Source organism: Neurospora tetraspora, assembly GCF_033439725.1.
Source record: "Neurospora tetraspora strain CBS 560.94 chromosome Unknown B0H65scaffold_7, whole genome shotgun sequence".
Classification (NCBI taxonomy): Eukaryota; Fungi; Ascomycota; class Sordariomycetes; order Sordariales; family Sordariaceae; genus Neurospora; species Neurospora tetraspora.
Window position 1 is genome coordinate 318312 of NW_026944389.1, and position 12407 is coordinate 330718.

General features: G+C 51.8%; 5 protein-coding genes across 5 annotated transcripts; 3 read left to right on the forward strand and 2 right to left on the reverse strand.

The window, feature by feature from the left end:
- Positions 1–143: 143 nt before the first annotated feature.
- Positions 144–844, forward strand: B0H65DRAFT_474631 (uncharacterized protein). Its single transcript, XM_062827253.1, has one exon. It carries the CDS (start codon positions 191–193, stop codon positions 776–778), a length of 588 nt encoding a protein of 195 aa, XP_062678126.1. The 5' UTR covers positions 144–190; the 3' UTR covers positions 779–844.
- A 272-nt stretch (positions 845–1116) lies between these two features.
- Positions 1117–2252, forward strand: B0H65DRAFT_282409 (uncharacterized protein). Its single transcript, XM_062822899.1, has one exon. It carries the CDS (start codon positions 1456–1458, stop codon positions 2035–2037), a length of 582 nt encoding a protein of 193 aa, XP_062678127.1. The 5' UTR covers positions 1117–1455; the 3' UTR covers positions 2038–2252.
- Positions 2253–2468: 216 nt separating this feature from the next.
- On the reverse strand, positions 2469–4062 carry B0H65DRAFT_511145 (XAP5, circadian clock regulator-domain-containing protein; the record flags this gene model as incomplete). The annotated part of the gene is made up of 2 exons (XM_062828461.1): positions 2469–2852; positions 3052–4062. 2 exons carry the CDS (start codon positions 4060–4062, stop codon positions 2469–2471), a joined length of 1395 nt encoding a protein of 464 aa, XP_062678128.1.
- A 3511-nt stretch (positions 4063–7573) lies between these two features.
- Positions 7574–8819, reverse strand: B0H65DRAFT_474643 (uncharacterized protein). The gene has a single exon (XM_062827254.1). It carries the CDS (start codon positions 8544–8546, stop codon positions 7977–7979), a length of 570 nt encoding a protein of 189 aa, XP_062678129.1. The 5' UTR covers positions 8547–8819; the 3' UTR covers positions 7574–7976.
- Positions 8820–10984: 2165 nt separating this feature from the next.
- B0H65DRAFT_551545 (uncharacterized protein) lies at positions 10985–11930 on the forward strand (the record flags this gene model as incomplete). The annotated part of the gene is made up of 5 exons (XM_062829816.1): positions 10985–11101; positions 11182–11437; positions 11505–11599; positions 11667–11792; positions 11871–11930. 5 exons carry the CDS (start codon positions 10985–10987, stop codon positions 11928–11930), a joined length of 654 nt encoding a protein of 217 aa, XP_062678130.1.
- Positions 11931–12407: the final 477 nt, after the last annotated feature.

Below are 12407 nucleotides of genomic sequence, written 5' to 3' on the forward strand. Positions count from 1 at the left end.
CGCTGGGGGCCTCTATGACGTCATTTATGGTGATGGCAGATCGGGGGACGATGTGCCGAGCAGCGATGATATTATCGAACTGCAGACTTTGAATGGGAAATTCACATATGGTGATACTCGATGATGAACTGATCACCATATGATTAAAAGCGACTGTCGATGTTGTGCACCCCTCCTCCAGAAAAAAAAGATGACGATTCGGCGCCTGTCCCGGCCCCACCATTTCAGGTCCCATCAGGGCAAGCGTTCCACAGCGCCGTGGCTGCCCGCAGTGTTCGTCGAATGGTGTAGCGCAACAGCGGCACGCACAGGCCGGCGGTGCCTGCCCATGCTGAGGCATGCCCCTGCTGTCGGGAATGCGACCAGACGAGACGAACCGCTAACAAAAACAACCTCAACGTCATCTGCCATTGTCCAAAGAGACCACCTGATATCCCACGTTCAGGAACCAACGGTCATCATCGGTTCTGGGACAGCAAAATCCGGGGAAAGGAATGTTGAGCACAACGGAAACAGAGCATTTCAACAAAATGGCTGGGAGAGACAATCCCGACTCCCTACTGCGTATAGATGTTCGCGATGGAAAAAGAGAGCCGCCGACATTCCAGCTTTCTCGGCAACAAACCAGTTAAAAGCGTTGAATGCCTGTAAGGGAGACCCACTCTACCCCTATCTGATTCCATGTCGCTTCCATTCGCGAACGGGGGGGAAAGAAGGGGAAAGCGTACGAATCTTAGCTTGTTGGGGGGAGACGGTCCAAGAAATTCCACGAGGTTGATAAATGGAGATATCGGTTCCGTGATCAGAGATCTTGAAATCTTAAAAGTTTATTTTAAACCCCTCCTCAATCATCTCGAAACGAAGGAACGGTCCAGTCGTCATCCACTTTGCTTCATCAATTCCCATCCGTCTCCAGGGCACCCGACCACAACGCCAACAACATCAAAGACACTGACCAACGTGCCGTACCCTGCTCGATGGTCCTTTGAACCCGTACCCTGACGACAAAACTCAACCAAACTCCTTGACGATAATAACCCCAGGTTACATGACCCTGGTTTTCGGTTGACCGAATCTGGACACAAGTCGACAACAACAAAAAAGAGAACCCTGGATCGACCACACCGCTGAGGCTTGTTACGTTTCTTGGCCTGCTTGGTACCAAGTCCCTTACCAAACACACCGTCACAGGACCCGCTTGAATGAGATCACCGCCCCCGTTCAGGACAAGGAAGGCGACCAACCAGCGACATTCCCACGAGCTCAACCCCCAACAAGCCGCATCATCTTGTCAAGGATTAACACCGCTTCCCTTTCCGCTTGCGAAACGAGGAAGCTTGAAGTGGCGGGCTAGACCGAACTGAATCGTGACGCAGGGATCTGTTTGGATCTACATCATTTCCACTTTTTGCATTTGGATTGCGTCTGCAAAAAAAATAGAAAAAATAAAGAGGGATGGCGCTCCTCATTGCGAACGACCACACTTCGACAAGTATCTCTACTACCGCTTCTTCTACAGCAACCACAACCACAACCACAACCACAACTGCAACAAGCACGACGACGACGCTTACACATAAAACAACAACATCAACCACCACCTCCAGCTACATACTAGCGCATATTCGCCCTCTCCTCTCAACAACACTCAAAACCCTCTACCAAACCCACGCGCTCCTCTTTTCCACCCTCCTCCTCCTCTTCGTCCGCTCATTCAGTCTCCTCCACTCCATCTTCCACCACCTCCCCCTCAGCACCTCCCTCGCCACTAAACTTTTTGTCTACCGCACTCTCATCTTTACTCGCCACGCCATCATGGAGACCGCCAGCCACACATGGTCGATCTGGGACAGTCGCAAAGCCCGCCAAATAAGGAAGAAAATCGAGTTCGAGTTCTTCGTCTGGATCTTGGGACCGGGCGGGAACTTGTTGTGTTTCCTGCTTTGGCCGGGGTGGATCGTGTTGGGAGTGATGATTTGGGGACTGTCGTGTTTGATGACGGGGGTTTCGGCTGCTATGTTGCCGGTTAGTGGGTGAATGACACTATGACAGACAGGTAAGCGCACATTGGGGTTATACTATGGGAAAGTCACAACAAGTGGATGGATGAATTGCTCACATTTCGCTTCCGTTCTAGGGATCTCCAGTCCATTTTACTGAGTAAATGTTTGATGACGATCGATCGCGACGTCGCCGGGCCAGGGACGGACGGAGCTAAAAGCCGGTCCCGCGGGGTCTGAGTTGAATGCGCCGCAAGCATCGCATCGCATCGCATCGCATCTAACCCACGCAATCGCGCCGCCTTTGAGGCACACACACACACGCACACAACAACCCGTTCATAACGTTGCATCACCATCCAAGCGACAGAACGACACAACGAAACACCGAGCCAACTGCAAGGCCAACCACCTCCTCTCGATTCACCGCTAAAATCGATAACACTACCCGAGCCAAGCCGTCGCCTATCACCTCGAAAAGAAAAACGCATTCCCGCCCAAATCCCGCCTAATCTCATTCTGATAATCCTTCTCCGGGTCAAACTCCTGCCACGTGCTCGCCGGATAAATGTGTTTATTCCGCTGATACCACCTACGATCAACGACTTTGGTGAAGGTCGGGTCGTCGTTTGCGCCCTCCAAGGTCATGATATCCGGGAGAGCAGCGAGCCTGCTTGCTGGAGTCGAGATTGCTGCGGCTGCGGCGGCGGACGTGGGATCGGGAGTTGAAGAGGATGTAGATGTGGATGTGGGGGGGTCCGATGGGAGAGGAGCGTCGTCGGAGTAGTCGAATAAGCGCTTGTTGCCGGGACCCATGGTTTTGTTGATGATGAAGAAGTAGAATTCGTAGTGCTGGAGGAAGACAGAGGAGGGGTTAGCATTTGTTTTTTGTATAGCATAGCAGAGCGAGCATTTTGCGTTTTTGGCGTAGACAGACAGCATAGACAGCATAGACAGCATAAAGAGCAGGATAGCGCAAGCAATCAATCCGTTTCACAAACCACCATCTGTCTGTCCCACCGACCCATTGAATGAAAAGAGTGGTACTCACATGCGGAATGATAATACTCCCCCTAACCAACAACAAATCATCCACACTAACCCTCGCCCACGCCCTCCTCGCATTCAGAATCTTATCCTGCCCCACGCCCCTCTCCGCGCCGACTTTGCGAGACTTATCCAGGAACAGCCAAGCGTGGTCGCCCTTCTTCACGCGCACCATGCCGCCGGGGATGTTGGTACCGTCGTAAAAAACAAAGGGGATCGCGATCTCGGCGGCTTTGACGGCTGCTTGTTTGGCCAGAAACTCTTTGCGGATGGCTTCGCGCTCGGCGGCTTCACGGCGGAGAGCGGCTTTGGTGAGGGCGCGCGGGATGATGGGGGCGGAGGTGTTGATTAGTTTCTTCTTTTTGGGGACGTCGCTTGTGTCAGCGTCGGCGCTGCTTTCGCGTGTTGTTGGGTTCTCTATCGCGTTATCCTCTTTCCTGTCTTCGCCCTCGCCGTCGGTCTTCGGTGGTGCATCCTCCGTCACTGGTATCTTCGCCTTCAAGTTCTTCTTCTTCACCACTACAACTTCCTCCTCCCCCTCTTCTTCCTCGTCCCCAAAGCTAACAAGAGCTTTCCTGGTCTTTACCCTCTTCGCTTTTCGTTCCCCCCCGGTTGTCGTCGTCGTCTTCTTCTTGCCAGTTTCGCCTTCGCTCTTTCCTTCGCCGCCTGTCGTCGTCGTCCCATTCCCATTTTCTGCGTCCGTACCTGTACCTGGAGCAGGCGTGCCCGTAGCCGACCGGTCCAATAACGGCGTCGTAGCCGCGCTGTTGGTATCTGTGTTTGAGTCTTTGGGGTTCGCCGTCCCAGTCCCACGCGCAGCGGCGATGGCGGCTTCGCGAACTTCGCGGTGTTGTTGCTCGAGCACTTCGGCGCGTCGCTTGCGGAAGTCGGCGAGGTTGACGAGGCCTACTGTTGAGGAGGAGACGCGCTCTTGGACGGTTTTGTTTTGGGGGGCGAAGCGGGGGTTGGGCGTGGAGACGCTGTTGCTCTCTGGGGGTTGTTGTTGGTCGGACATTGTTCGGTCGGTCGGAGGTTGGAGGAGATTGGGGGAGATTGGGGGATCAATTGGGGTCGTGGTGGTGATAGTAGAATTAGGGATTCTATTGTTGATTGATACTGTAAGCCAAATTCGGGTCGTAATTCGGCCGAGCAGATATTCTGTCGCGGTAGGCTTGGGGGTTGAGGAATGGTGATGATTGTTTCAGTGTTTTGGGGACAATTGCACAGGCAGCACTGCGCCAGTCGAGCACCGGTTGCGACGTCAATCATGTCGCGGCAGGCAAAGCGTGGTCGGCCTGTGCGTCCGATAAGCTGATAAGGAAGGCCGACGCAAGACAGCCGACGACACCACTGACTTCCAAAAGCCAAAACATGCCGATTCACAGATGTAGAAGCATGATCGAGTGATTCTCTCTCAGTTGGTTCCCGTCTTCAGCAAACATCCGATTTCTTCATCGATACCTTCCACAGCTGTAGTGTTCGAGTTCCCTCACTCGATTGCCGGACGCCCACCGGCACTCCACACTTCCCCGGCCGGAATTGTGGGGTCATCGATTTCGGTGCAGTCACGGAGATAGAACGACGAACGGAGGAGCCCTCTGGTTTCCACTAAGTCCACCGATTTCCAACTTGTCAGGAACTAGAGTCTAGGCATGAGGCCTGAATGTCATCCGCCTGAAACTCAACTGCTCCTGCACGATTTCGGGCTGCTTCCTTGGGTGCAAACGAGGAGAATGTCGGGGAAGTCGATACGGAGCTTAGCTTGGTGACGCCTGCCACAGGAACGGTGATGGCTGCCAGGTTGGATGCTACCTCTGGTGACAACCGCCGTTCCAACTATGCGAATCATCACCAGTCAGGCAGTCACGGACGCAGCTAGATGAGGGTTTCCATGGGTCAATTGTTTACCGGTACTCTCTAACAGATTCTGCCGCAATATTCCCCCAAATTTGTTACGCGAAGCCGGCGACCCACCTTTGGTGATGCTTTCGGTTGCCCTCAATCGATACTTTCGGGACCGGCCGCGCAACATGGAGCCCCTCGGACACCAAAAGCACTCCTTGCTCGTCCATTGAGTAAAAAAATTCTATGAATACTGTCACCAGCTGGAGAAGGACACTATTGATGAAAACCATCAACTCTGTTACCACGCCCACTCCTAACGGCCCTCTGCTTGTTTACGAACAGATAAGATAAGAGCATTCATAAGCAATATAACGACATCCCATTCCGAACATGAAGACACTCGGCGATTTTGCGGTCGTTTGTGACCATGACACTGTCAAACTCTTGCTGACATGTTGCTTCTCTTGTTCATCTGTCCAGGTGCCTTCTTGTGACACACCTTTCTCAGGTCAGTAACCTACCCGTCTTGACACGCCCCTGATGATCCTAGGCAGTTGCATCCTCGGAGAGGGCAAGAGCACAGAGAGACATGAGATGTAGTAGCTACGGCGGTACGGATGCAGTTCCTCTGAGTCGGTACGGGGAAACTGTTTGACAGGGTCATATCCCTTGCTCCTGTTGCTTGATTGTGCCTGACGAGCCCTCCATGGGAAGGACCGGCTTCCTTTGATGTCATTAGTAGATGAAGATGGCAAGTGCCGAGGTCAATGTGGTCGCTGTCATCTGTTATGTCTGGAAGTCGCATCAAAGCCATGTTCCTCAGTCTCTGAGTATTTAGTGGGGGCTTGTCCCACTCCTCTTCTCCTCTCTTGGTCCTTGAATCATTCCATCACTCATCTTTTCACCCACCTCGTGTATCCCCTCCAAATTATACACAACAAATGCCGAACATTTCTTGGGTTTTTGACGGCAGTTCGCATCATGCATTACAATCCCTATCCCTCGTTTCACCTTATTGGTATTTCTGCCTCGGCCTCAACCCTGAAGATAAGCACATCAGCAACGGAAGCAACAGCAACAATGCACGCCGCCACCCAAACAAACAATCTTTGAACATCGCAACATTCGAGGGAACACCCAAGACACGAAAACAATGGAACCGCAACTGGCACCAACATTTGCCCAATAAGGAGCATTGCCATTAACGACAAACCCAGAGTCGACCCGCCATTCTTACAACAATTACGGCCACAGCACCAGAGAAGCAGCGACAGGGGCAACATAGCGTTTAGCGAGATCAGCCACAACCAGACAAGCACTTGGTTTCTCGATTCAATCGAGTATAAAACCTGGAGGTAAGTCCCAAAATTTTGCATTTTTTGCTGGCCACCAACCACTGACGTCGTACGTGATAGTACCCCTGACAGGAATCCTCCGCCGACCACATGGCCACCGAGAACCAGTGGGCGCCCCTCTCCCGTTATCCTCCTCTTTCCTCTCTTCAACGATCGCAACCAAAGCTATCAACAACATTGAACTTCATCTGCAATACACTTTCGAAACTGGACACTTTACAGGTATACGGCGTGCTTCTGTTACAGGTATACAGCGTGCTTCTGAGGCAGCTCAGCACAACACTCTGTCATTAGGTCTTGCACACTGCAACACTACTTTTTCATCTCATCATTCAGCAACTACCATCAACAAAATCAACAACATGCACAACAACAACACAAGCAAGAAGGAGTTGTCTCCGCTCAGCTCCTTCCTCATGAGGGTCCTCTGGGCACTCTTCACATTGTCTAGACAATTCATCGCGATTCTCGATGAGAAAACCTACCCGGACCCACCCTTAAAACTACACGCACCCACCCCCTATAGTAAACCCTTACCCTGACAGCCCGGGTCTCACAATGACAGCTGGTTTCGAAACTTCGGTTTTCCCTGCAAAATTTCCAGATCTCGAAAACGAAATATTCCAATGCAAAATTTCCACGTCGGAGTGCAAAATTTCGGAGCCCCGGCCGCTATAGTCGCTACCTCTAAGCAACAGCAACCGCCCGGGGACGGTAGCAGCGCCAAAATCCAGCGATTGAACACAACTACGGTCTGGCGCATTTGAAGGTAGTGCACTGACGTCCAAGGGAAAGCAACTACCCCGATGAAGGATATTTCTATTCTTCGTTTTTTCCCCTTATTTTTCTCCCTTTCTTTCTTCCATTCCCTCTATTCCTTCTCTCTCCTTAATACTTTTCGTCGTTTTCATTCTTTTTCCTCCATTGGTCATTCGGGTTTTGACTGGAAGGCCCTCGCATACGAAAAATTACCATACGAAAACGTTGGTATTATACGACAGTTGGCATGTGGGGAAGGGAGGGTGCGTGTAGTTTTAGGGGTGGGTGCGGGTAGGTTTTCTCTTCTCGATGTCACCTTGTGGCCCGCATGGAAGTACGAATGCTACTGTGTAGTGTGTCCGGTCCTTGCGACTCACCGCACAGAAGCCGCCTGCCAACAGGAGCGTGGACCGCCATCGGGCTGGTAGCGGGCTCGATGATGGTCGGCTTGTTCGAATTCGCCCGAGTGGAAGCCCGGAGGATTTGGGTGAAGGCAGGCAACAACAGAACAGCAAGAGGACCGCTCACAGGCTGCTGACAGAGCCGGCAACTTCGAAGAAGCCAAATCCGGCACCGTCAACATCGAGAACTTTGAGCCCGAAGCCATCGACATCCTTATCCGGTACATCTACACCGGCATCTGCGACATCCCCGCCCTCTCTCCCCCATCACAAAAACCAACTTCGTCTCCTGCTTCGAGGTCTACACTGTCGGCGATTACTTCGCCCTTTCCTCCCTCACCAAAATCGCACTGGACACCTTGACCGCCGCATTCGACTCCAAAGTCTGGTCGCCCCGCTCCAACTTACCTAACTAAGACTCCGGCTCTTCTGCGTCAGACGGCAACGTCTCCCCCGACTGGCTCCCCGAGCTCAGGCGGAAGTAGTGAAGCGCCTGGCCTTGGAGCGTTGGTACTTTGTGTGCGTTGTTTCGCTCGTCGGGCAAGACCGCGGGTCGATAAAGCGAGTTATCATTGTAGGAATTTGTGCTGGGCAGCATCTCGACCAAGAAGGTCACCCCGGAGGAGGATCTCGACAGTATCGAGTCGGATGCCGAGGAGGACTAGCACGGCCCAGCCTCCTGCCGCAGGGTACCATACGACTCGAATCAAGAAATACCTTATCACAGACGGCCCCGAAGAGTTCCGCAAAGGCGTCTCGGCGTTCAGACATTGGAGAGACGACTCGCACGCAAAAAGCCAGCAACGTTTGAAGGAAGCACAAAACGGCCACGAAGCTCTGCGGTGTCTGCTCCAGAATACCGGCATGGTTCTGGACCCAAGGCTCATATGGCAACTTCGAACGCCATAAGACAACCCAGGACCATATTGCCAGGGAGAATGGGACCTATGTCCCGCCAAAGACAAAAGATGGCGAGCTGGAGTGGTGGTGTGACGTGTGCGACCGGGGCTGGACGGACGAGTGGTCTCTGCGCTTACACGAACGGAGGTCATACGACCATGAATTGAAGCTCGCTGCCCGGGAGGGCCGTCCTCCTCGTCCACGGGACGAGAGGACAAGCCTGAGTCGATCTTGAACATTGAGGAAGCAAAACCACAAGGTCAAGACCTCGATCGACCTCACTCTCGGAATCGGCAAGATCCCGAGCAAAGCAATTTCAAAATCAGCTGCGGAGAGAGAGTCACATATGTCTGTCGTCATTTTTTTCACCGATGCAACAAGCGTCATAGAGGGAATTTACCAAGGCTTTGTGTCATAAATGCTTACCGGAGGAATGCATGACTGCGTGAAGTTGACTCATTGAAAGGCAGAGGGTGACTGTATGTAGAACTGTTCAGGTATAAAAGACCGGGTCTCTTGCTTCGTGCTCTTCTGTTTTCAAAGTGTCCGCACCCGCAAGGCGCATCATGGCCTCTCTCTTCGCCGTTTTCGCATCTGTCGGCCACCCGCTCCAACCATTAATCATTATGGAAGAGTGGTTCGCTGCCTTCCATGCACTTGTTGAAGATGGCCTCTGATGCTGTCTCTAGACCCGCCACACGGCCGAAAAGATACAGTCATATGCTGGCGCGACCACATGGTAGGAAAGGTGATCGGCCTCTCGGTGGCAGGGCGGTCAGTTCGGCGTGGATGCCGGAGTAGGTTGTCCTTGTATGACCAAGACCGGACACCGAAGCCTGGTGGATTGAGATGCACCTCACGACGCCTCTCACATTGGTGTTGGCTTCCTCGATATTCGATGTGGCCGTTGACCTCGGGCTCAGTACCCGGGCACCGTACCGTGGTACTATATAGATACTTTGCCTCCTTTTGCGGGTAAAGTCATTGTCGTTAAGAGGGATGAAGCGATCAAAATAGGCAAGGAGATAATAAAGTTTACCTCAAGCCATAACGCCATACAGATCGCACTATAGTACGACGGATCTTACTGCCAGGAGAGTGGGAAGGGAGGTTATGCGGTCAACGGCCACCAGAGGTCCTTGGGATGGGCGAGAACCCAAAAGGCACTGGCCGCAACGACGACCACAACCCATACGGGTGTGTCGGGAGCGGTGGCCCTGAGGCCCTCGGGGTAAATGTAGAGAAAACCTACCCGCACCCATACTTTTCCTCCATGCACCCATAGTTTAGAGGGTTAGGGTCCTTGGCACCCTATGACAGGCTATGACACCTGGACATCCCAAAGCCCACTTTTAGCCGTGAAATTTCGCCCTTTCAATACTCGTCGAATTGCACTTCCTTTTAGGCTTTGCACGTTATATCACCACTCTATATCGTGGTGTTGAGCACCCAACTCCCAAGTGTATGCACAGTGCAAATGCTTCTATCGTATTCAATGTTTACACTCTGGGATCTCCTTTGTCTTGTCGATCTAGTATTCTTTTTACCTCCTCTATCCCGGTGTAAATGATACCTATAGTCTTCTTCGTTAGTATATATAGCGAAGTTATCCCGATATTGTAGACGAATCTTGGTAGTTCGGTTGGTTTTGGTGGCTTTCAAATTGCAAGCCATGTTAGAAAACCTACGAAACTCGAAATTAACCCCTGAAACGGCCGTATTATATGACAGCTGATAAGGGTGGATATATGGGTGCATGGAGGAAAAGTATGGGTGCGGGTAGGTTTTCTCTAAATGTAACCGTATAGACCCATCCGACTCGTATAAATCGACACAAATCGCCAAAGGATGGCCTGTACTTGCGGACTCAAGTATGATTGTTGAGGGGATGGCACTTTGCCAAAGCATTATGCTAGCTACGAACGAACTAGCTCAACTTGTCGAGTCTCTCCCCCCTCTCTCAACTACCGACCCCCTCCCCAAAATATCGGTCAGAATCCTCTCAGATTGTCAGGGTCTAGAGGTAGTTAAAGGGGCCTCTGCAGCGACGTATCTATACGCCTTGAAGATCCGCCACAGAAACCAAAGATGAACAAGCAAGACATTAATATTCGAAAAGTTGCGCCAACGTCGAGTTTCGTTTGTTGGTTTCTGTGGATCCAGAACCAACAGCGGGCCACTTATCCCCAACGACATAACTCCAGATCATGGGAGGCGGTCCTGTTGTTGAATGTGTTCGCTGTCCAGGCGGAGGGGACACTCAGCATTGCTAGTACCTTCGGTCGATGATTCGAACTTTTCATCTCAACTTTGGTCGATACGAACATTTCAAGTGCTTGGGGAAAGATACAGATATAAATACCGTAAGTTTGCTTGTAACTTAAGTGGAAGCTTTGGAGGGGTCAAGGTCCGGGTCGTGGCCGAATGATTCAATTCCTGAGGGACAATAACAGATGGAAGGTGCGGTTGTCCCGTCAATAGGAACCTGAGAGGACTGCCGGCTGACAATTTTTCGAAGGTTTTCTTCTTTCCATTTTACTGATCAATTCAACCACAAACACCACTCCCCTTTTCCTCACCTCTCTCTCACAATCAATTTTCACCATCAACGTTCACCATCAAGTGCTCCGTGCACCATCAACTATCACCATCAAGTCCTCACCAGCAAACTATCACCATGGACGTCGACGATATGGACATCGTTATGGCCGAGGCCGACGCTCTGCCGATCGCTTTGCCAAAGAAGGCCATGACGATCAAGCTACCCCCCACTCCCAGCTTGAACCCGTTCAACGTCGACGATTGCCCATCGATGTGCCAGAGAAAGTTAATGACATCCATCAACCCCCCGGCTTCAACGCGTTTGAGGCACAGTTCGCGAATCACCTCGAAGATACCCACACGGCGGGGTTTTGCGACCGGTTCCAGTCCGATGAGGACTTCGAAGCCCAGAAGGCCGAGTATCTCGCGCGACACAACAACAGGGGAAAGGCCGAGGTCAACTTGGCGAAGTACCCAAACTGCCTCGACGACCTCCCGACGACGCACGAAGAGCGCACAGAGTGGCGGAGGCAGTTGTTTGGCGCCATCCGAGACTTGACCATGGTAGGAAACCAAGGCCGGAGAAAAGGTACGCAGAACGAGAGATACCACTTGTCATTCGATGGTCTTGAGGGCTTGCTGACTCTTTCTTACAGCGGGTGCGGACAACAGCCAGATTGAGAACACCGATGTCCGTCGTTGTCGCGAGCTTGATGATTTCCAAGTTGAAATGATCGGCTACGAAATACTGGTGCGTACCAATTTCCTACACGGTCATTCTGTTCAGTATCCACTAACGACTCATCTACTTGTCACAGAAGAAGGCCGAGAAAGCCCATCAAGGTCAGGTCGACATCGGTGCCTGGACCGAATCACAACAATGGGGCTTCGAGCAATTCCCCTCGTTTGCTGCCAGGATGCACTGGCTCCTCCGCGCCGTCAGGGTAAGTTCCCTCATCAGCAAGATTTCTCATGCAATCTTCATGAAGTGAAATGGATACGAGCTAATTCATTCATCGTAGGTAAACAAGGCCGTCCCGATGGACTACTGCGAGCCTGACTTCTTGATGAGATGGGCGTGAGCTCCCGAGAAAGAGACGAAGAAGTTCGAAGAGAACTTGCGCGCGGCGGCTCACAAGAGGGAGTTGCTTAGACGCGCGAGGGAAGGACCACAGGCATAACGTACATCAAGCGATGTACATTCCCCCTTCACTATCACTGTCTGTCCGGCCATTTGGCCTTCACAACGTGCCTGAAGCGACATTGCATGATGGAGTCTCAATTTTGTTGGTTTTTGTTACATACCTTCGCATGGCTCGGCGTTAGCTCCATGGGTTCTCCTTTTCTACCTACTCATTTTTTCTTAAGGCACCTACTTTTCCCCTCTAGGTATTCTCGATATATAAATATCTCTTGATTTCGTTGAAGCTTCCACACTCCGTAACCGTGCAGTGACACTCCATTGCCGGATGGCAATGTAGAACCCCCAAAATGCAGTGCATATGCGTTTTTTTCCTCTTCAGTTCCCGAATAAACCCATTAAACGCGGCCTTCGACAT

Bases quoted from the DNA above. Each gene is read 5' to 3' on its own strand.
- B0H65DRAFT_474643 (XM_062827254.1), bottom strand. From the start codon at position 8,546: ATGTTCAAGATCGACTCAGGCTTGTCCTCTCGTCCCGTGGACGAGGAG.
- B0H65DRAFT_282409 (XM_062822899.1), top strand. From the start codon at position 1,456: ATGGCGCTCCTCATTGCGAACGACCACACTTCGACAAGTATCTCTACT.
- B0H65DRAFT_474631 (XM_062827253.1), top strand. From the start codon at position 191: ATGACGATTCGGCGCCTGTCCCGGCCCCACCATTTCAGGTCCCATCAG.